At 47.8% G+C, this 22,914-nt stretch overlaps 1 protein-coding gene across 4 annotated transcripts in view; it reads left to right on the forward strand.

The window, feature by feature from the left end:
* Positions 1–1,372: 1,372 nt before the first annotated feature.
* Positions 1,373–22,914, forward strand: part of LOC126994121 (transient receptor potential cation channel protein painless-like) — a 31,311-nt gene continuing 9,769 nt past the window's right edge. The window contains exons 1-4 of one of the 4 annotated variants that reach the window (XM_050853363.1): positions 1,375–2,316; positions 3,207–3,263; positions 4,344–4,397; positions 10,995–11,158. In XM_050853363.1, coding sequence (XP_050709320.1) covers positions 2,277–2,316; positions 3,207–3,263; positions 4,344–4,397; positions 10,995–11,158 — 315 coding nt within the window. In that variant the 5' untranslated portion in view covers positions 1,375–2,276. Of the gene's footprint in view, positions 2,317–3,206; positions 3,264–4,343; positions 4,398–10,994; positions 11,159–22,914 lie in introns of all 4 variants that reach the window. The other 3 variants (XM_050853365.1, XM_050853364.1, XM_050853366.1) reach the window with 3 other exon arrangements.

The raw sequence follows: 22,914 nt of genomic DNA on the forward strand, positions 1-22,914 counted from the left end.
ACTTAGTAGGCTACCTCTACACGCAGTCTCTTAGCTACGGTACTGTGATTATGGTGTCAGTTTGATGGTGAAAAAGATTACATAACTGCAGTGTTGTGTGGGAGAGTGTCTTGATATGGAAGGAGCTCGGAAAGATATGAACAAGCAGTATGGACAAGTTTGGCAAATGAATAAAAACAATAAATAGATAGAATAAATGCTAGAAACCCGTTGCCTAAAGATGAAATGTTCTGTTGAAAAGTGTCTTAACATTGTAAATCCTGAAAACAAATAAACAGCTACGAAAATTATAACCCAATATATTTATTTCAAACTTAATTGTTCCTTTTATTCAGTGCGTTAATTGTTTACACTAGTACACACACACACACACACACACACACACACACACACACACACACACACACACACGCAAAAAAATAATATTAGGTAATTATACATTGGGAAATAGGAGCATTAGTGAAGAAAATACCAATGGAAAAGGCCCTGAGAGTCACTGTGCAGCATAATTTGTCGTCAGAGAAACAAGAACGTAACTGTAGGCGAGACCTTTGGTGAGGAGCCACGAGGCTGCTTGTTCATATCTTTCCGAGCTCCTTCCTTATCAAGACACTCTCCCACACAACACTGCAGTTATGTAATCTTCTTCACCACCAAACTAACACCATAATCACAGTACCGTAGCTAGGAGACTGCGTGTAGAGGTAGCCTGCTAAGTTATTGTCTGATTAATTTGTTTCTCAGATCAGGGAAACGGAAAAACAATGAGAACAGATACAGAAACACGTCTTAGATGAATATATTAACCTCTCCAAGCTCTGAACTGCCTGATGTCTGTGGCAGGAAGAAACTGACGAAAAGGAGAAGAGAAAAACAGGAAAATAATGAGAAGGGCTGCAGAAACAAGTCCTAGATGAATATATTAACTTTAGGCAAAACACACAATAGTGGTGAGGAGCCTGGAGGCTGCCTCTCCATGGCCGGGAATCCCTTCCTCAGCGTCCGGGGGAAGCCCTCGCCTGCGCCTCGACCCGGCCACCACAAGGCGCTGGGAAGGAATATAATATAATAATAATAATAGTAGTAGTTGTAGGAATAGGAGTAATAATATATGGAAGTGTCTACTCCTTTGTAGTGTAAGTTTTATTAAGTGATATCAAGCCCTCCTTTCATTCTCCCCTGCCCAAGCACACCCTCATCTCGAGGTGGGTGATGACACATTTCCCTCGCCTGCTCCCCCCAGCTTTCTCTGAGCATCAAAACAGAATGTATACTGATAATGTAGGCTAATTAATCACTTGTAACTTATGATTCTCTATTTCCATAAGGCCTTTTTTTTTTTTTTTCTTCAAATAAGCAATACAGAATTCTTCAGCGCAGATTTAGCCTGTAGAAAAGCTCATAATAATAACTGTTAAGCCGGGAAAGAATAAGGTGGCGGGCGGAATAGTCGGGCACTGGCGGGCCGGTCCCAGCATTCGTCAGATAGTGTGCGTTCCCGCGGGGAAAATTAAGGGGAGTATTAGTGACACTCTAATGCATAGTATATATTTACAAGGCAGATTATTTCAAATGCGTAGCTGGTCATATATAAAAAAAATAAAAAAAAGGTTGCGAGATAATGCACACTTCAGACTCTGATGAACCGACTACAGTGCTTTCCTCTGCTGGTATTCTTGTGGTGCTAACATAAGTACCGGGTATTCATACAGTGTCTTGGCAGGCATGGTGCTAGTACTTTCCTCTGCTGGTATTCTTCCATGGCAGTCACTTATCGTCTCCTGTCTGAAGGGACGATTCCACCGGTGATCCGACTGGCTGGGCACCTCGGGGACCTGACGGCGGTGGACTTGTTACGTCGTCGGCCGTTACCTGCGTCTCCTGCAAGACCGAGAGGGCGTCTTCCACCTGACTACAACCCGGAAGCGGACCGAGTTGTCTTTCATCGTCCCGTGTGGTGTGTTCGACCCGTACCAGCCGTCTGCTTCCATTTATATGGAGGGATCGGAGGCCAACATCACCTTGCAGTCCTGCTCCGGCTGCCTCCCGCCGTCGTTGCTGTCCTCCCTAGGAGTACCACAATTGTTTATGTTATTAAACCTGGTGTCTCTTACCAGTTGTTTGGCTTCCACCCTCAGCATAGGTCACCACTGTCACAACCTTTACAGTGCTGATAAGGCTGCGAGGCCCGGAAACCAGAGCCAGACAGCGTTAGTCAGCCACGCAGAAGCTTGACTGACTTGAGAGCAGCGAGTGTGTGCGCGGGAGGGGACAAGATGGACGAATATATCAATCCCAGCTTCATGGAAGAGAACGGTGAGTTAGTTTTGCTGTTTTAGTAAATTTAATAAATTTTAAGGCATGCAGAGTGTGGGTAAGGCCAGGGTGAGGGTTCCGACAGCGTGCGGTGCTGGTGTGACAAAGGGACAAGCTGTAGTAGTGTAAACACACTGGGGGGCACGGAGAGACAGGACAGCAGATGGACAAAAAGTGACAGACTGGGACATGGCAATGGTCAGGACACGTACGCAGGAGAGGAGACACAGAAGGGTGAACAGGATGAAGAGAAGGAGGAGGATGAACAGTAGTAGACAGGAGAGAGGACAACAGAGGGATGAAATGATGGAGGAGGAGGAAGAGGAGGAGGAAGAGCATTTTTAAAATAATGTCTACGGTAACTACACATCACAGTTAGAATAAATGCTCCTCCTCCTCCTCATCTTCCTCCTCCTATTCTAACTACGACTACTACTACTGCTACGGCTAATAATAATAATAATAATAATGGTAATACCCCACCCTTTTCTCTCTCTCTCTCTTCACTCTCTCTCTCTCTCTCTCTCTCTCTCTCTCTCTCTCTCTCTCTCTCTCTAAGACAGAGTAATGTTAATTCCCAAGAAATCAGCGTGTAAAAGAGAGAGAGAGAGAGAGAGAGAGAGAGAGAGAGAGAGAGAGAGAGAGAGAGAGAGAGAGAGAGAGAGAGAGTAAGAGAAAGCGGGCAGACAGAAGACCAGGCAAGGAGAAAAAGCATTCGTCGGAGCGCCGACACCAACACCAGACAGGGGGAGACGGAGGACGCTGGGAAAGGGTCGGGGCTTGCAGGGAACTAGTAACGGCTGATGATGATGACGATGGCAATGATGATATGATAATGATGATTTGCTACAGCCCCCCTCCTAACTCTCCCACCTCCCGTTTTCTTTTAGGCCGCGCAGCACAGGTGGACGGCGTTCAGCAGGAACAGCTGCTGGCAATGGAGGAGGGTTAGTGCTCCTTGCCTCAGTGCTCGTCTCGGTGTTATGCTACCTTCCCGCTTGTTTCTCCCAACCCCTACCTCTCTCTCTCTCTCTCTCTCTCTCTCTCTCTCTCTCTCTCTCTGTTACCGTTGTGTGTGTGTGTGTTTTATACAGAGTAGGCAGACATTTGCTTTGCTTGTTTCAATAATATGAAGAGCATTTCTGGCAGAGTGTGGTTAAGGCCAGTGTGAGTGTTCCGGCATCGTGTGGTGTTGGTGTGACAAGGGGGCACGGAGAGACAGGACAGCAGGTGGACAATAAGTGACAGACTGGGACATGGTGGTGGTCAGGACACGTAGGCAGGATTGGACACCAGAGGGGTGAACAGGAGGAGGAGGAGGAGGAAGAGTTTTAATTATAATGTCTACGGAAACTACACATCACAGAGTAAATGCTCCTCCTCCTCCTCCTCCTCCCCCCCTTCTTCCTACTACTACTACTGTTACTATTACTACTACTACTGCTAATAATAATAATAATAATAATAATAATAATAATAATAATAATAATAATAATAATAATAATAATAATAATAATAATAATAATAACAATAATAATAATAATAATAATAATGATAATAATAATAATAATAATAATAATAATGCCCTTTCCCCTCTCTCTCCAAATAGAGAAATGTTAATTCCCAAGAAATCAGCGTGTAATGAGAGAGAGTGAGAGAGAGAGAGAGAGAGAGAGAGAGAGAGAGAGAGAGAGAGAGAGAGAGAGAGAGAGAGAGAGAGAGAGAGAGAGAGAGAGAGAGAGAGAGAGAGAGAGAGAGAGAGCAAAGTAATAGAGTGTCACCCAACAAATGCTGGAGGTCAGGGCAAACAGAGACCAGGCAGAGAGAGAAAGCATTCGTCGGAGCGCCGACACCAACACCAGACAGGGGGAGGCGGAGGACGCTGGGAAAGGGTTTGGGCTTGCAGGGAACTAGTAACGGCTGATGATGATGATGATGATGACGATGGCAATGATGATAAAATATTATGACAATGATGAATTGCTACAGCCCCCCTCCTAACCCTCCCACCTCGCGCTTTCCTTCAGGCCGCGCGGCGCAGGAGGACCACCATAGGCAGATGTATGTGGCGGTGCAGACAGGTTAGTGCGCGCCTCAGTGATACCGTTACTTCCCGCTTGTTTGTCTCTCTCTCCCTGTTGCCGCTGTGTGTGTGTGTGTGTGTGTGTGTGTGTGTGTGTGTGTGTATTTACCTGTTTGCAGCTCGAACAGTTCTGTCTCCCAATCTATATTTGTCCAGCTTTTCCTTCATTATATGGACACTGCCCGCCTCGACAATGTGTTTTCTAAGTCCATTCCATGCATCCACACTCCTGTATGGAAAACTGTACTTCTTTATGTCTTTCAAACAAGTCCCCTTTCTCAATTTCTTGCTGTGTCTTCTTGGTTGCCTCCTCCCTTCCATCTCCATCAAATCATTTCTATCCAACATGACCATTCCACTTGTGTCCCTGTACAACGCTATCAGGTCTCCTCTTTCTCTTCTTCCTTCCAGTGTTGGTTGGCCCAGTTCCTCTAATCTTGTCTCGCATGGCAGGCTTGATAGTTCTTGTATCATCTTAGTCGCAATCCTTTGAATCCTTTAAAGTTTCCTTACGTCCTTTTTCTTGTGTGGTGCCCAGACAACTGCCACATGCTCTAGCCTTGGGCTGATCAGGGTTGTTATTATTTTCTTCATCATGTCCCCATCCAAGTAGTGAAATGCCACCAATATTTTGCAGCAGACTGTTTCTCCGAAGATCTTGCTTATGTGTTTCTCGGGTGCCAGTGTATCCATTGTGATGCCATTATGATTCCAAAGTCTTTTTCTTCCTTTACTGTGTCGATGGTTGTCCCTCCCATCCGTTACACTCCACTTGGTCTATTTTTACCCCTATACTCATTTTCATTGTGTGACACTTTTTTTCATTGAACTCCATTTCCTATTCTTTACTCCATTCATGTACCTCATTTGAGTCTTCCAGCAGTTCATTACAATCTTCATCATCCCTTATTTTTCTAAGCAGTTTGGCGTCACCTGCAAACATGTAAATCTTTAATTTTTCCGGTACATCATTTATGTATATTAAAAAAAAAAAAAAATGGCGCTTCCCTGCGGCACTTCACTTGAGACCGTTTTTCAATCCAATGTATCATCTTTCAACACGGTTCTCATTGCTCTGTTTGCTAGGTAATTTTTCATCCATTCTGTCATTTTTCTCCCCAAACCTCCTCTGTTTCCACAGCAATCTTTTATGTGGAACTTTATCAAATGCCTTTTTTAGGTTCAAAAATATGCAGTCTGCCCGTCCGCCTCTCTCCTGCACTGTATCTATTACTCTTGAGTAAAAATATATTAGATTTGTGATACTAGTTACCTTTTCTGAATCCAAATTGACTTTCATTTATTATCTTCTCTCTCCAGATTGGTCACCCACTGTCTTTTAATTACCTTCTCACACAGTTTGCACAGTACACTTGTTAGGGAAACCGGTTTATAGTTCAGAGGCTCTTGTTTGTTTTCACTCTTATGTAGTGGGACCACATGTGCCCTTTTCCATTGTATTGGGACTCCCCGGCCTTGACTGAACAACTTATAATATCATGAACTGGTTCTGTTAACTGTTCACTGCACTCCTTCAGTACTTGGCCTGATATTTCCTCTGGACCCATTGCCTTCTTGCCATCTAGTGATTTCAACAGCCCCAGTATTTCCTCTCTATCCACTTTTATGTTTTCCATTCTCTTGACACTTCTCTCCTCAAATTCTGTCTCTTGGGTAAATAGTTTCAGAAAGCTTTCATTTAATATTTACCATCCAGTGATTTCAGTAGCAACAGTATCTCTTCTTCATCCACTTTTATGTTTTACATTCTCTTGACACTTCTCTCCTCATCCCTCTCCTCGAATTCTGTCTCTTGGATAGATACTTTCCAAAAGGTTTCAATTAATATATATATATATATATATATATATATATATATATATATATATATATATATATATATATATATATATATATATATATTTGTGTGTGTGTGTGTGTGTGTGTGTGTGTGTGTGTATTTACCTATTTGTAGTCTACCGGGTCCGAGCTAGCTCTAATAGCCCCGTCTCCATATCTACATTTATCCAGCCTTTCCTTCATTTGTTGGACACTGTTCGCCTCCACCACCTCTTCCAGCAAGCTGTTCCATGTGTTAACGCTTCTATGTGGAAAACTATTTTTTTTTTAATTAAGTCACTCAAACAGGTTCCTTTATAAGTTTCCTTCCATGTCCTCTCAGCCCCTGCATTCTCGAAATTAAGAAGAGATCATCTCTATCCACCTCATCAAACTTATTTACCAACTTATACAGCGTGACCAGATCTCCTCTCTCCCTTCTTTGTTCCTGTGTCGTCAAGTCCATCTCCTTCAATCTGTCTTCATACGTCATATTCGAGAGTTCTTTTATTTTTTTATTTTTTATTTTTACGTCGCGGCCTATAGCGCCGGTAGGCTTTTTCCCGGTGGGGCCTGATGGTCAGCCCAAGGCTTCTTCCCGGTGGGTCCTGATGGTCGGCCCAGCCCGTTCTGGCGCAGGCGAATGTTTATAGTGGCGCCATTTTAGTTGCAATTCTCTGTATCTTTTCCAACTTTCCGATATCCTTCTTTTTTTGAGGCGACCACACAAATGCATCATATTCAAGCTTTGGTCTTATCATTGTTGTTATTATTTTCTTCATTATTTCTTTGTTCATAAAATGGAATGATATCCTTACATATTGAATCATCCTGTAGGTTTCTCGAAACATCTTGTTTATGTGCTTATCTGGGGATAGTGTGTCTTGCATCGTTACTCCCAAATCTTTTTCTTCATGTACCACCTTTAAGTTTTCTTCTCCCATCCTGTATGTTTTCCTTTTTTTTTTTTTTTTTTACTTTTCCCCATTTCTATAACATGGTACTTGTTTGCATTAAAGTCCATCCCCCATAACTGGCTCCATCTATACACTCTGTCCTGGTCTTTTTGCAGCTCCTCACAATCTTCCTCCGTCCTCACTTTTCTTATTAACTTTGCATCATCTGCAAAAAGGTTCATATAACTTTTTTATAAACTTTTTGGCAATATCATTTTATATATATTATGAACATTATTGGTGCCAGAACTGAGCCTTGAGGAACTCCACTCTCTACTCTCCTCGAGTTTGATTTTTCCTCTCTAATCACTGTCCTCATTTCTCTTCCTGTTAAGTAATCCTTCATCCACTCGATAACCATTCCGCCCATTCCTCCCCACTGCTATAGTTTCCAGATTAACCTTTTGTGCGGAACCTTGTCAAAAGCTTTTTTCAAATCGAGATATACACAATCAGCCCACCCTTCATTCTCTTGCACCATGTCTATTGCTCTCGGGTAGAAACATAGTAAGTTAGTGACACGATTTCTCTTTTGTAAATCCAAACTGTCCTTCATTTTCCTTCTTCTAAACGTTCGACCCATTATTTTTTTATTATACTTTCACAAATCTTGCACATTACACTTGTCAAAGAAACTGGTCTATAATTTAGTGGTTCAGTTTTATCTCCACTTTTATACATTGGTACACTGTTCGCTCTCTTCCACTCTAAGAGCACTTTTCCTGTGTGTATAGAGGATGTTATTATGTCATAAAATGGCTCCAGTAATTCATTTCTACACTCTTTTAGCACTTGACCCGAGATTCCATACAGTCCAGCCATCTAAGGTTTTCATCAGCTGTATCAGTTCTCCTTTATCAACCTTTACATGATTCAGTTTCCCCTCATTGCAATATTCGAGAACCCGGTCAAAGTCGTTTTTTTTTCCATAAACACTTAATGAAAAAAAATATTTATTATTTCTGCAATTTCTTTGTCCTTTTCGTAGGTTACATTTTTTTTCCTTTAACCTTTCCACTCCTTCATTTCTTTTTAAGGGGTACGGGACACCTGAGGCCATCTAACTAAACTATCTGGGGTATTCGGATGAAACTTTACAGGTAAGTAGGCATCTACGTTGCCTACATTTTGTACGAGCCAGAACAATGTATGTATACTTGTATGTATACTTATACGTATACATGTACGTATACGTGTGGCGACACTTGAAATTACACAGCACCATTAATACATAACCAATCACTTTCATATTTTGTCTGTGAATAGTCTTTAGATATACCTAAAGTCCTATGGAAAATATTCTGAAAAGTTCAAATATAGAAAGGCATAATGGTATTTCTTTTATTATGTTCGTCGAACTTCGCGTAAAATCGTGTTTTTTGTTACTCTTTCCTCTTAATACTCCTATCTTCTTTACCCTATCAACAATATCTAGTCATAGGTCCCTAGCTACTTGTACAAGCAACATTCCCTGAACTTTTCACGTAAGTCTGATTGATTCTAGATTTTCTGCGATTAAGAAAAGAGATTAAACTTAACCTTTAACTCGGTCCATTTAAACTCGCGCCAGACATTTAAAATTTGCGCTACGAGGAAAACATTGCTCGGGGATTATTTCTAGATGGTATAAGAATGCTTTTAACCCAGTTTTACAAAAAAATATTTTGACCAAACCCCCCCAAGGTTCTTATACCATCTAGATATAATCCCCGAGCAATGTTTTCCTCGTAGCGCAAATTTTAAATGTCTGGCGCGAGTTTAAATGGACCGAGTTAAAGGTTAAATTTAATCTCTTTTCTTAATCGCAGAAAATCTAAAATCAGACTTACGTGAAAAGTTCAGGGAGTGTTGCTTGGCCTTAATGATTTACTGTATTATTTTTCAATCAACAATAAGTGTTTCAATTAAATTAAATTAAATGTTATTGAACTCACTGATAACTTATCTTCACAATACCTTGGAATCGCACAAAATTTATTGCAGCAACTACATCCTTGAGTGTGTGTGTGTGTGTGTGTGTGTGTGTGTTGAAAGATAGCAGCCCGGCGAGTAATGGAATCAGTGACCCCTCACGGCCTCACCCCCAGATAATTAGTTTAAACAAATTTTCTCTTCATATGCTAAAGTTTTCTGCAAGCAGGTAACGTAAAGGAAGCAAAGTGCCTTTGCGTTGATGGAGCCTGGGTAGTGTGTCAGCCACGTGGCCCATGACAAGTATATCAAGGCTCATGACGTTCAGGAGGCAGCGTCCCTCCCTGCAGGCAAGGGTCAGGAGATGAAGGGATATGTAGGTAATAAAAAGACTTCCCCATCTGCTGCCGATAATGTTTTACAGCGATACGTATTGTTAAATCCATCCATCAAAGCAGCAACACTCAAAGAGAAGCACCCAGACTTGTGTGAAGTCTCTCAGTACCCTCTGAGCGCTGCCGCCTCTCAAGGTCGTCAGCAGCCAGCCGTGACACGCATATATCACAGGGTACGCGAGTTACTGAGTGCCTATACTGAGACAGTGGCTGATCGTAAGGCTAATAATAATCTCCTGTCACTTTACGGCACGTTCCAACAGCTGGTGACCAAATTATGCCATGGTAGAGTATAAGGGCGTAATGATGGGTTGGCGATACCTGTTGATGTAGAGACATACTGTCTCTTATTTATTTTCCCAGAGCTCGCTGGCTGCTGGCTCCCTGCTGGCTGTTAGGGGAAAGTGTGCAGGTTTGACATAAGTGTGCTCAGTTTCATCGGACGACCCGTATGGCTGTGAAACAGAAATGCAAAAAGAGATCGTGTGCTAGCGTTTGAAAAGCACGGCGAAAACAGGGCCAATAATGGCGTCCAAATCTTAGGTTGTCGGGACTCTCTCCATCAAGGGACTCTAAATGAAAGTAAGTTAATGAAACCATGTCTGCCTTTTTCTTAATAGCCTGATGTATGTATCCTGTGGATATCAGGTCCCTAGTTGGAATAGAAAAAAAAAAAAAAAAACTTCATCGCTTGATATCTCAAAACCATGATTTTGTACTTTGAAAAATATCTCCTCCATTGCACTTTTTGTTATCCACATATCTCCTTCTGCAGCTTATGAAAGCATGTGAAAGGAGTAGGGTTTGCTATCGGAACAATTGTTTGAAGTTGATTTTGATTTTTGAAAAATATTTGTCAATTTTTTTCATTATTTCATCGAACTTTAGGAAAATATTTTTTATTATTGTAGAAAACTTACCTATAGCAAACGTTAATCTCCCATCCTTCCGGATTAAAATGCTTTTTGAATGAAAGAAATCGGCCTGTAAGTAAGGGAGGAGATACGCGTAGAACAGTGGTCTTAACCTTTTCGGAGGCGCCGAACCCTAACGAAAACCTCTGCACAGTAGCCGAACCCCTCAAGTGTGTAGAAAAAACAACAACAACAACATACAAGTGAAAGAAAAAATGCTTCCAAGTTCAAGAGTATATTAATTTTGGATAATACAAAGAACAGATTCCATTTTAATTCATAAAAATCTGAAAGAAAATTTGCTTAGAATTCAATTACAAAATTGCAATGTTTTTCGGGAGGGTCTTCGCCGAACCCCTGAGACTGGCTCGCCGAACCGCTGGGGTTCGGTCGAACCCAGGTTAAGAACCACTGGCTTAGAACATAAAGAATTTAACATGGGATTTGAGATTTTACAAACTCCCCTTAAGTCACAGCCAGAAGGAAGTAGTAATGAAGGGAAGGCCCCTTGAAAGCATTCAGTCGTAGGCCGGTTGAAATACAGGCAAGGTAAAGCTGAACTCCCTCCAACCCTTCACAGGCGACGAGGCCAGGCTACGCAACGCCCTAAGGCACCTCTCCAAAGAGACCTTCAACAAATCCTTCCCTTGGTCGATCTACACCGCCCTGCACCTCACAGCCAAGAACAACTTCCCCAAGCTGGTGACCGCCCTGCTGGAGGCCGGCGCGGACCCCAACACCAAGGTGCTGTGCAGGGGGAGGGGAGTGGGGGGATGACATAACAGTAGGAGGAATGAACGGAGGGAAGTAAAAAGATGTGGACACTAAGAGATGAAATAAGAGCAGCAGACGGGGAGGGAAGTGATTGATAGACATATGGATATAAACAGAGAGAGAGAGAGAGAGAGAGAGAGAGAGAGAGAGAGAGAGAGAGAGAGAGAGAGAGAGAGAGAGAGAGAGAGAGAGAGAGAGAGAGAGAGAGAGAGAGAGAGAGAGAGAGAGAGAGAGAGAGAGAGAGAGAGAGAGATGGAATAGGAGTAAGGTAAATGGAGGTAAGTATAGATAGATAAATACTGAAAGACTGAGATGAAACAAGAGTGAGAGGAAGGAAGGGAAGTACACAGACAGATACATATAAATAGATAGAGAGGGAAGTACATAAATAGGGATAGAGAAAAGATTAGATCAGGAGGAAGAGAAGGGAGATAGATACATGGATACAGATAGATAGAGAGACAGAGGAAGAGGATGCCACAACCTTAGCCACAGGATGGAAGCTCTCTAACTCTTTTCCACGGTCATCCCAGCCATTCCAGAACACACTCCTACATATCCTCCCTCCCTTTTTCCATCTCATCCTGACACACCACATGCACCTCTTAAAAAGTCTACACCACTGCATATACATGACTTCCTTCCCTTTATACATATTCACTACAGGCGAATGTTTCCTGGACCTGAAGAAGCATTGTCTCTTCACACCATTACTAGAGTCTTGCATATTTCCAGGACCTGTCAGGGAGGAAACACTGTCCCCTTGTAGAAGCATTGTCCCTTTCACACCATTATTAATGTCTTGTATACTTCCTGGACCTGTCAGGGAGGAAACACTGTCCCCTTGTAGAATTATTGTCCCCTTCACACCATTACTAGAGTCTTGCATATATCCAGGACCTGTCAGGGGGAAATGTAATGCCCCGGGATCTGATGGGGGCGTTCTTCGCTCTTTCTTATTTGACTGAATGAACAAGTTTATTTGATGATACTTGAACTGATTAAGACCCGCGTGCTTGAGTGTGAACGAAGGTAGAGGCTGCCACCGCTCCACGATGAGGGTCGAAACCCCCGCTCAATGGTGAGAAAATAGGATAATGAACTGAAAACTAGACTGATGACTACACTCAACCATGCCTGGTGAGAGACGGGAAAAAACTCTTGAGGTAGCGTGAACACTTATTAGAGCAGAGGGCGTGAGCACTGTTTCCCGTGTGTCGTCGGGCCGATCGACTCGTAACCTTAAGACTAAATGCAAGATCAGTGACAAACAGATTAATAATGTAATTATAAAGGAATTTAATGTGACAATGTTTACCAAGCAAGACGCTTACAATAGACCTTAAATAAATCCCTGGTGGAACCTATGGTCGCGCACCAAGGTGACGAGAAAAGTCAGAAAACGATTACATGGGCCGACCATCAGGCCCCGCCGGGAAGATGCCTACCGGCGCAACAGGCAGCAACGTAAAAAAAAAATAAATAAATAAATAAATAAAAAAATAAAAAAATTGGGGTGAGGGGCGTTTAGGGAGTGTGTGTGTGTGTGTGTGTGTGTGTGTGTGTGTGTGTGTGTGTGTACGGGAGTCACGTTGCAGGGCAAGCACGGGCCTGGGGTTGAAGATGAGGCGGAGTGAGAGGCATGTAATTATTCGTCACTAGATATTTATCATTATGATATGGAGTATGATGGAGTATGCATCCCGCGTGTGGAGGGGCTCCACTCACACAGCTCTCTTCGACAGAGTGGAGTCTAAGATCGGTATTCTCAGACGCTTCCACCTCTCGTCATATATTTCCAAAGGCTAAAATGGAGTTTAATCGGGTTTTCATGGGTGTTTTTCACGTTTAAGGTACAGAAAAGGGGTCAAACTACCAACAGGGTCATAAATGTACCTCTGGAAATACCCAATACCCCTTCAAAAACCCTGTCAAATGTGAGTGTGTAAGCGGCGAGGCGTTGGAGAATATGGTCCTAAGGCTCTTCGTCTCATCAGCTCTCCTCCTCTTACTGATAGTCTTCTACCTCTTAAATTTCGCCGCCATATTGCCTCTCTATCTTCTATCGATATTTTCATGGTGACTGCTCTTCTGAACTTGCTAACTACATGCCTCCCCCCCTCCTGCGGCCTCGCCACACACGCCTTTCTACTCAAGCTTATCCCATTACTGTCCAAATGCCTTTCGCAAGAGTTAACCAGCATCTTCACTTTCATCCCTCACGCTGGTAAACTCTGGAACAATCTTCCTTCATCTGTATTTCCTCCTGCCTACTACTTGAACTCTTTCAAGAGGAGAGTATCAGGACACCTCTCCTCCCGATATTGACCTATCTTTCGGCCACTCCTCTAACTCTTTTAAAGAGCAGTGAGTAGCGGGCTTTTTTTCACATTTATTTCCTTTTTTTATGCCCTTGAACTGACTCCTCTGCTGTAAAGAAAAAAAAAAAAAGGGAATAATACATTGGGGAGATGGGGGAGGAATGGTTCACTGGGGTAAGGGGGGGGGGCGGTAATTCATTGAGTAACGGAGGCTGGCTTACCTGGAGTTGAAGATGAGGTGGAGTGAGGCCGCCTTACATCGTCGTCGTAAGGATTTACCCCTTTAATAAGGGGACAGGGCCTTTGCTCAAAGGCGGCCTTGTAAGGGGGGGCGAGCTATTCAATTCTCGGCGGGTGTAGGGACGCCTCCGCCGCCGCCAAAGTCACGGGTATCAGCCGGCGAGCAGCGACGGAGACACGGGCCCCCCGGGCAGGCGCCCAGTAGTAGCCCGTAGCAGGACCCAGGTGAGCAGCCAGACAGTCAACTTAACCGGCGGACCGAGCTGCTCACCCGAGGAGGGCTGGCGTGTCTCTGCCGCCTTACATCCTTCCTTCCTTTAAAGATTCACCCCTTAATAGGGGACAGGGCCTTAGGCCTAAAGGCGGCCCTGTAAGAGGGAACGAGCAATTAACAACTCGTGACGGGGATGGGGGAGGCCTCCGCCGCCGCTACAGACACGGGTTACAACCGTCGAGCAGCGACGGAGGCACGGGTCCCCCGGGCAGGCGCCCAGTAGCAGCCCGTAGCAGTACACGGGCGAGCAACCGACCAGTCAACTTGACTGCAGCGGGGGAGCCCAAAGCGAGGATGACCAAGCGGGTCAACCTCGCCGCCTCAGAAGGGCCACCCGGCTGCTCGCCCACGGAGGGCTGGCGCAGGGCCCATTGAACCAATATAATTCAATGGGCCCTGGGCTGGCGTGCCACTGCCGCCTTACACTTAAAGGCCGGGTCACACGAGCGTTTATTTCGGCAGTTTTAACATCGATCTCGAGAATTTTGCCATCGGCGGCACCGGCAAGTCTTTTGTGTTCTCGATTTTTTTTTTTTTTACAACAAAGGAGGCAGCTTAAGGGCACACAAAAAAGAAAACAATAATAAAAAAAGTCCGCTACTCGCTGCTCCCAAAAAAGAATTAAAAGAGGTGGCCGAAAGAAAGATAAATTTCGGGAGGAGAGGTGTCCTGATACCCTCCTCTTGAAAGAGTTCACGTCGTAGGCAGGAGGAAATACAGATGAAGGAAGAGTTTACCAGCGTGAGGGATGAAAGAGTGAAGATGCTGGTTAACTCTTGCATAAGGGGTTTGGACAGTGTAGGGATGAGCATGAGTTGAAAGTCGTGTGCAGCGGGGCCGCGGGAGGGGGGGAGGCATGCAGTTAGCAAGTTCAGAAGAGCAGTCAGCGTGGAAATATCGATAGAAGATAGAAAGAGAGGCAACATCGCGGCGGAATTTAAGAGGTAGAAGGCTATCAGTAGGAGGAGGAGAGCTGATGAGACGAAGAGCCTTTGACTCCACTCTGTCCAGAAGAGCTGTGTGAGTGGAGCCCCCCCACACGTGAGATGCATACTCCATACGAGGGCTCCTGTATATGGCCCCTGTATATGGATAGCAACTGCGCTGGGAAGAAGAACTGGCGGAGACGATACAGAACGTCCAACCTCGAGGAAGCTGATTTAGCAAGAGAGGAGATATGAAGTTTCCAGTTGAGATTTTGAGTTAAGGATAGACCGAGGATGTTTAGGATAGGATGTTTGAGGCATTGAAGGACACAAGGTTCCTTCTGCCCCAATCGGAAATGATAGCAAGGTCTGAGGTTAAGCGTTCTGCAGCCTCCAGTCTGGAGTCGTGTACTTCCTGTTGTGATGGTCTTCTATTGAAAGAAGTTGAATAATGCAGAGTGGAGTCGTCGGCGTATGAGTGGACAGGACAGTTTGTTATGGAAAGAAGATCATTGATGAATAACAGGAAGAGAGTGAGTGATAGGGCAGAGCCCTGTGGAACGCCACTGTTGATAGGTTTAAGGGAAGAGCAGTGACCGTCTATCACCGCAGAGATAGAACGGCCGGAAAGGAAACTGGAGATAAAGGAACAGAGAGAGGGATAGAATCCGAAAGAGGGCAGTTTAGAAAGCAAAGACTGATGCCAGACTCTATCGAAGGCTTTCGATATGTCTAACGCAACAGAGAAAGTTTCACCGAAACGGCTAACGGCCATATTCTCAGTGAAGCTCTTCCCTCTTCGTCGAAGCGTCTCTTAGAGAGTGTGTTTCCGTTGAAGGGTATGCCCAGTTCCTAACCTTCGAAACAATCTTTCCGTGTAGTGTTGGTACTACTGCAAATCAAACAAACGTTGAAAACCGAAACCTTAATGCAATTTAGGTACATTTATATAATGGATTATATAGTGTGACTAATATTTATGTAAACAGTGCTTGATACAGTGACATACATTATATATAGCAGAAATTTTACATTGATGCATTTAATTGGTTGGTACCCGTGGCTATGTTTGCTTCGCTTTCATATCATCCCGTTACCTGTGGGCGGAGCTTAGGAGACCTCGTTAGAATAAACTGCTTTTATTTTCTTTATTTTCCTCCTGTTCCATGAGACATCTCTTTTTCCCTTCGTTATTTCTCACTTGTAAATATATTTTAACTAGCTTTAGAGCTCCTATCAGTGGGTGGAAAATGGTATCATCTATATTGCTGAGCTTTGCTAAGCTCCACCCATAGGTGACGTCACGAGTTTGGAGATTGGCTGTGTTAAGCCCAGCACGGAGTACCAAATACCACCACATATTCATACAGACTTGTGAAACAAGCGCCCGGAGAAAGCCTGTTAGTCCGTCACTTTAAAATTCATCCCAGCAATCTTAATGCATGCTTATGGTTCGAAGTGCCCGCCCTACAAACGCTCAAAAAAGATAACTGTTGTGAATAGTTGAGACTAAAGGGCGGGGCGTGCTGGTTGAGAGGTGTGTTCCAGTGTTGGCTTAAATTATCATAGGAACCGTGAAGTCTTGAATAAACAGAAAAATATTGTTTCTCGCATTGTATTATTTTTTATATAAGGCCTAGAAAACTTAAATTGTTCTTATACCCAATTAATAATACAGCAACATGGAAAAATGTTGTAATAAAGCATTAAATGTGCGAAGATATTAGCGAAGAGCGGGCCTTCACCTCCTCTTCGTCAAGAGAGGAAATTAGTTCATTTTTTTCCCGCTCGCCGCTTCGCGCGCTGCATCAAAGACACTCCTCTTCACTGAGAATACCGTTTGGTCCACGAAGCCTTGTTTCCTCGCGTGAAGGGGGAAGAGATTCACTGAGAATACGGCCGTAAGAGAGGATGACCAAGAGTCAGTTAAGAGAGCAAGAAGATCGCCAGTAGAACGCCCCTTGCGGAATCCATACTGGCGATCAGATAGAAGGTTAGAAGTGGAAAGGTGCTTTTAAATCTTCCGGTTAAGGATTGATTCAAAAGCTTTAGATAGACAGGAAAGTAAAGCTATAGGGCGGTATTTTGAGGGATTGGAACGGTAACCCTTCTTAGGCACAGGCTGTACGTACAAAGGCATACTTCCAGCAGGAAGGTAAGATGGATGTTGATAGGCAGAGACGAAAGAGTTTGACCAAGCAGGGTGTCAGCACAGAAGCACAGTTTTTAAGGACAATAGGAAGCACTCCATCAGGTCCATAAGTCTTCTGAGAGTTGAGGCCAGAGATGGCATAGAAAACATCATTTGGAAGAATCTTAATAACAGGCATAAAGGAGTCAGAGGGGGGATGAGTAGGAGGAATATGCCCAGAATCGTCCAGGGTGGAGTTCTTACAGAAAGTTTGAGCGAAGAGTTCAGCCTTAGAGGCAGATAAGACGGCAGTGCTGCCGTCAGGGTTAAGGAGAGGAGGGAAAGAGGAAGAAGTGAAATTCGAGGAGATATTTTTGGCTAGTTGCCAGAAGTCACGGGAAGAATTAGAAGAAGCAAGGTGTTGACATTTTCTATTAATAAAAGAAGTTTTGGTAAGTCGGAGAATAGATTTGGCACGATTCCGGGCTGAAATGTAAAGGTCAAAGTTAGTGGGAGTTCGAAGGCTCTGGAACCTTTTGTGAGCTGCCTCTCTATCTTTAATAGCACGAGAACAAGCGTGATTAAACCAAGGCTTTTTAGCATGAGGAGTAGAGAAAGTACGTGGAATGTAAGCCTCCATTCCAGAGACAATCAGCTCTGTGATGCGCTGAGCACACACAGAGGGGTCTCTCTCCTGGAAGCAGTAATCATTCCACGGGAAATCGGAAAAGTACACCCTCAGGTTGTCCCACCGAGCTGAAGCAAAATGCCAGAAGCATCGCCTCTTCGGCGGGTCCAGAGGATGTACAGGAGCGATAGGACAGGATACAGAAATAAGGTTATGATCGGAGGAGGCCAACGGAGACAACAGTTTGACAGAGTAAGCAGAAGGATTAGAGATAAGGAAGAGGTCCAGAACGTTGGGCCTGTCTCCAAGACGGTCGGGAATACCAGTAGGGTGCTGAACCAACTGCTCTAGGTCGTTGAGGAGAGCAAAGTTGTAGGCTTGTTCACCAGGCTGGTCAGTGAAGGAGGATGAAAGCCAAAGCTGGTGGTGAACATTGAAATCGATATGGAGGAAGACGAACTTGCGCGTCTTGTATTCTCGATACTGAGTACGCTTCACCTTTTCGTCCTCCCTCTCTTTCCCTTCTAATCCCCCTAATCCTTTTCCTATTCCCACCTTCTCTCTCTCTCTCTCTCTCTTTTGTCAATGGACTTTATACACCTTTACGTTGTTACTTTTTTAAAAAAAAATTTGTGTGTGTGTGTGAGAGAGAGAGAGAGAGAGAGAGAGAGAGAGAGAGAGAGAGAGAGAGAGAGAGAGAGAGAGAGAGAGAGAGAGAGAGAGAGAGAGAGAGAGAGAGACCCCCCCCACCCACACACACATATATATGTACACACAAACTGACAAATACACACACAGCTACACACACCCCTTCAAAGAATCCCAGATCACCAAAAGTGCAGCTGGCGGCAAGACATCAAAGAAGATTTAACTGCCTTACTAATCTTTACCTGCTGCCGCTCTACATATATGCCTAAACGCGCCCTCTGTTTCGGCTAGCGTCGTGTGACCACACCGGAGGCAAAATCACCGGCGTGAAAAAGTACCGGCATCAAAAATTGCCGAAATAAACGCTCGTGTGACCCGGCCTTTATTACAGTTGTTGTTGTTGTTTTATATTTACCAGCTCGTAGACTGGATGGGCTGTGTGTAGAGAGCCCTGCAGAGGTTACGATGTCGCTCTTGCTTGCTGCTGAGCTAATCGTGTGGGTCGTCAAGCTGTGCTCGCCATCCTGGGCCATGGGGAGTCAACATGTCCGCTTTTGCAGAGTGTTAAAGGCACCCCACAGTCGTGCGGGCGTGAGCTCAGGTCTTATCTTGGGGGTGGCGTACTTTATTACATCATCATCAAGATTTACCCCCTAATGGGGGAACGGGCCCTTGTCTTATGCGACGGCCCGTCGCAGTGTTGGCTGTGGCTATACATGTGCGCACACGGCACGCCGCGCGCACGTGTGCATGTACCTAAATACATACACACGCACACACACACGCCGATGTACGCACATGCATAGATAGAAAACGCCCCTTCCCACTATGTGGGTTGGGGCACAGGCACACCAGGCGTCCTGTAGCTGTACGTTAAAAAACACATTCACGCACACACTCACACACTCTAACACTCCCACATATACAGAACACAGAGCCTACCCGGGCGGCTCATACGCCCGCACTAGGGCAGCAAGCGCCCCGTCGTCCAGCGCCCCCACCAAGGCTGGCGCCGATAGCCCCTCCTGGTTCTGAAGCAGCCGGCGCGTCGCACAGCACTCGAGGAGGTAGTGGAGGAGCGGCTGGAGGACCTCCTCCTCGCAGTGAGGGCACACGACAGGGGCAGGATCGTCAGGGTCAAGGACTGATGCACACTTGTAACCGAGACGGAGACAGTGGATGTTCGATGCCACCCGTCTCGGCAGGTTTGGCGGAGTCTGGCGGGCGCCGGTGTTGGTGGCCACCGCGTACCAAAACGCGGACGGCGAGCCCGCAGCCAGGGCCTCCTCCAGCTCCTTGACTACCCCAGCAGCAGTCTGTGCGGCCATGCTCCTTTTCACTTGTGACACGCTTGCCACAACGGGCCGCGTGACAGAGGGCAGGAGCGTTGCCTCGTGCGCAGCGCCGTCCGCCGCCTCGTTGCCCGCCTCACCCGAGTGGCTGGGCAACCAGTTGACGTGTACTGGACGCCCCGCCTCCCCCATCTCTGCCAGCCTCGCGAGGATGGAGGTGAGTAGGGACACGTTGTCGTTCGGGGGGTCCTGCAGCAGAGAGCGGATGGCAGGGACTGAATCGCAGTGGATCACAACAGGGCCCCGACCCCCTTCCACTGCATGATCCAGAGCCCTGCCAATGGCTGCCAGCTCAGCCTGGGTGGATGAGCACCCGTCTGGCAGACGAAATACCGCGGTGAGCCCATCGCACACAAAAGCTGCGCCGACAGCCCCCGTCTGGTGGTTGACGGAGCCGTCCGTGTAGTACACGGAGGCTCCAGGGCGCGCTGCTTCCCGCTCCTTGCTGGCGGCCTCCCTGGCCAGCCTCTGAGGGGTGAGGAGGGCCTTCCTCGTGGCGAGCGGCCGTAAGGTGGCTATTAGGACAGGCGGCTCCCACGGGGGGCGGGCAACGTAGGCGGGGTGGGGGGCGTCCACAGCCGTCACAAGGGCGTGAGGTTGTCCGCCAGATCGAAACGTGGCAGCCGCCACAGTCGCCCACGTCCTCTTGCGGAACAGGAGGGAGGCCTGCAGGAGGGCCTGCCCGACGGAGGCGCGGAGCTGCTCCGCCCCCTTGCGTCTCAGCAGCGCCGCCAGGTGCCCTACCGAGATTTGGGCGACTCTCGCGGCGACGCTGCACACACGTGCCTCTGCCCGCAGGCACACGCAGTTGGTCCACATGGGGGCGCCGACGATGACGCGGAGGGCGGCGTTCTGAGCAGTCTCCAGCGGCCGAAGCGCCGCCGGACCCACAGTCAGCAGGCACGGCGTCCCATAATCGATACAGGACCGCACGCCCTGTACGTAAAACGTCCGCAGGACCCTATCCCCAGCCCCCCCCCGCTGTTCTGGCAAGGGTCCTCATCACGTTAGTGCGCCGCCGTACCTCCTCCCGCACGCTGGCAATGTGCGGGGCGAAGGACAGACTGGAGTCAACTGTGACCCCGAGGAACTTGTACGAGTGCACCCACGGCACTGGCGTATCTTCGAGGTCGAAGGGCTCAGGAAGGTGGCGGTGGCGAAGGGCCATGGCCCTTGTCTTGGCCCTGTTGACGACCAGCCGTAGGGCGGCACACGTCTGGGTCAGCCGGCGGAGGAGCTGGCGGGCGCAGGCCACGTGGTTGGGGCCCGACACCACCATGGCCACATCGTCCGCATACGACAGGACTTTGGCGTTTCTGGCGTTTCTGCTCGTCGGAAGGGATGCTAACTTCTCGACGAGCAGATTGAACAGCACGGGGCTCAGGACCCCACCCTGAGGCGTGCCATTCTCGAACGTCTCTATCGCGGACGTGTAGCCCTGAAATCGGACGGCCGCTCTCCGTCCCTCAAGATAATGGCCCACCCATGCCCCCCGGACGCCCTTTTCAGCCAGAATGGCGAGTATGGCGGGGGCTGAGGCGAGCTCAAAAGCCTTCTCAAGGTCGAGAAAGACCACCACCGCCTGTCTCCCCAGGACACCAGAGAGGAGGGTGGAGATGCAGTCCCTGGTGCCCATGCCCCGGCGGAAAGCAAAGAGGTGGTGATGGAGGGGGCCCATCGCCCACTGAAGGCGCGGAAGGAGGACTCTCTCCATACACTTGCCGAGGCAGCTGAGGAGGGAGATCGGGCGATGTTGGAGCCCGTCTCCACTCTTGGGGATGGGGACGATGGTGGCCAGCTTCCAAGAGGCTGGCAGCGCCCCGAGCTCAAGGGATCGGTTGTAAAGTGCCAGCACCTCCGCCTGCATGTCCGGGCCCGCGTGCGCCATGAGAGTAGGGGATCCTGTCCACCCCGGTGGCGGTGTCCTTCCCGGGGATGGCCCGCTCCAGCTCCCACATCTCTATCGGCGCGTCAGCGGTATGCGCCTGCAGGCAGGCCTCCCTGAAGGCGGCTGCTCTCCCGGGATTTGCCTCCCTCAGCAGGGCGCGGGTGTGGGCCGGAAGTCGGGCGGAAGCGGCACGGGAGGAGAAGGTGGTAACAAGCCGCTCCGCCTTGACCTGGGGCTGTGGGTGTAATGCAGGGCGTGTCACCGCACCCCTCGCGACGGCCCTCAGCTTTCGCCAGAGGACCGCAATGGACGCGCAGCCGTGAAGTCCCCCGCACCACGCCAACCAGTGCTCCTCCTGCACCCGGTCGGCGGTCTCCCTGGCGCGACGGACAGCAGCGCGCAGCAAGGCCCGCGTCGCCTCCGTGTTCACTCTCCTGTTGAGCTTGCGGGCCTGGTTGACTCGGTGGTTCGCCTCCCTCACCTCCTCGGTGTAGTACCACCTATCGCGGTGTGACACCGTCACAGGCCGGAGGAGGGGGATCGCCTCATCAGCCGCCGTTGTGAAGGCGTCAACCAGGCGCGCGTCCGCCGCCTCGAGGTCGTCAGGCCGGATGGTGGCGGCCAGACGACGGGCGACGGCCCCGCAGAACCGAGGCCAGTCAGCCCGGCGCAGGTTCCAGCGCGGAGGCCGCTATGGTAACACGTGCGGCGGGACAGGGAGTGCAACAACGGAGGCGAAATGGTCGCTCGCGAGGTGCGCGTGGAGGGCCCACGTTGCACCGACTGCAAGCGGCTGCGAGACAAAGCTGAGGTCCAAAATGCCACCAGCCTCGTGCGTGGGCACCCCGGTGTTGACGAGAGCGACTCCAGGCACGTCCTCCAAGGCCGCGGCAAGGTGGCGCCCGGCGCGGTTCCTCCCCCTGCTCCCCCACCTTTCATGGTGGGCGTTGAAGTCGCCCCCGATGAAGGTGGGTTCGTCGTTGGCCAGGGAGAGGAGTTCGGTGAAGTCGGGCTCGGCACGTGGCCCGCTATACACGCAGTAGAACGCGACACACGCGCTCGGCAAGGTCACCTCGACTGCTAATACCTCCACTACGGCACCGCACAGCACGGGGCGATGCACTCGAGAACAGGAAAGTACATCCCTGACCAAGATACAACACCCACGCGCCGCACCGGCGACGGCAGGGAGGTAAAAGGCCCTGTAGCCCTTGAAAGGCACCGACTGGCCCTCCCGAAGGAGCGTCTCCTGTAATAGGATGACGTCAAAGCTGTCGGTGCCGATCGCGGCTCGCAGGAGGCTAACCTTGCCGCACAC

The sequence above is a fragment of the Eriocheir sinensis genome, unplaced genomic scaffold (assembly GCF_024679095.1).
Source record: "Eriocheir sinensis breed Jianghai 21 unplaced genomic scaffold, ASM2467909v1 Scaffold723, whole genome shotgun sequence".
Taxonomy (NCBI): Eukaryota; Metazoa; Arthropoda; class Malacostraca; order Decapoda; family Varunidae; genus Eriocheir; species Eriocheir sinensis.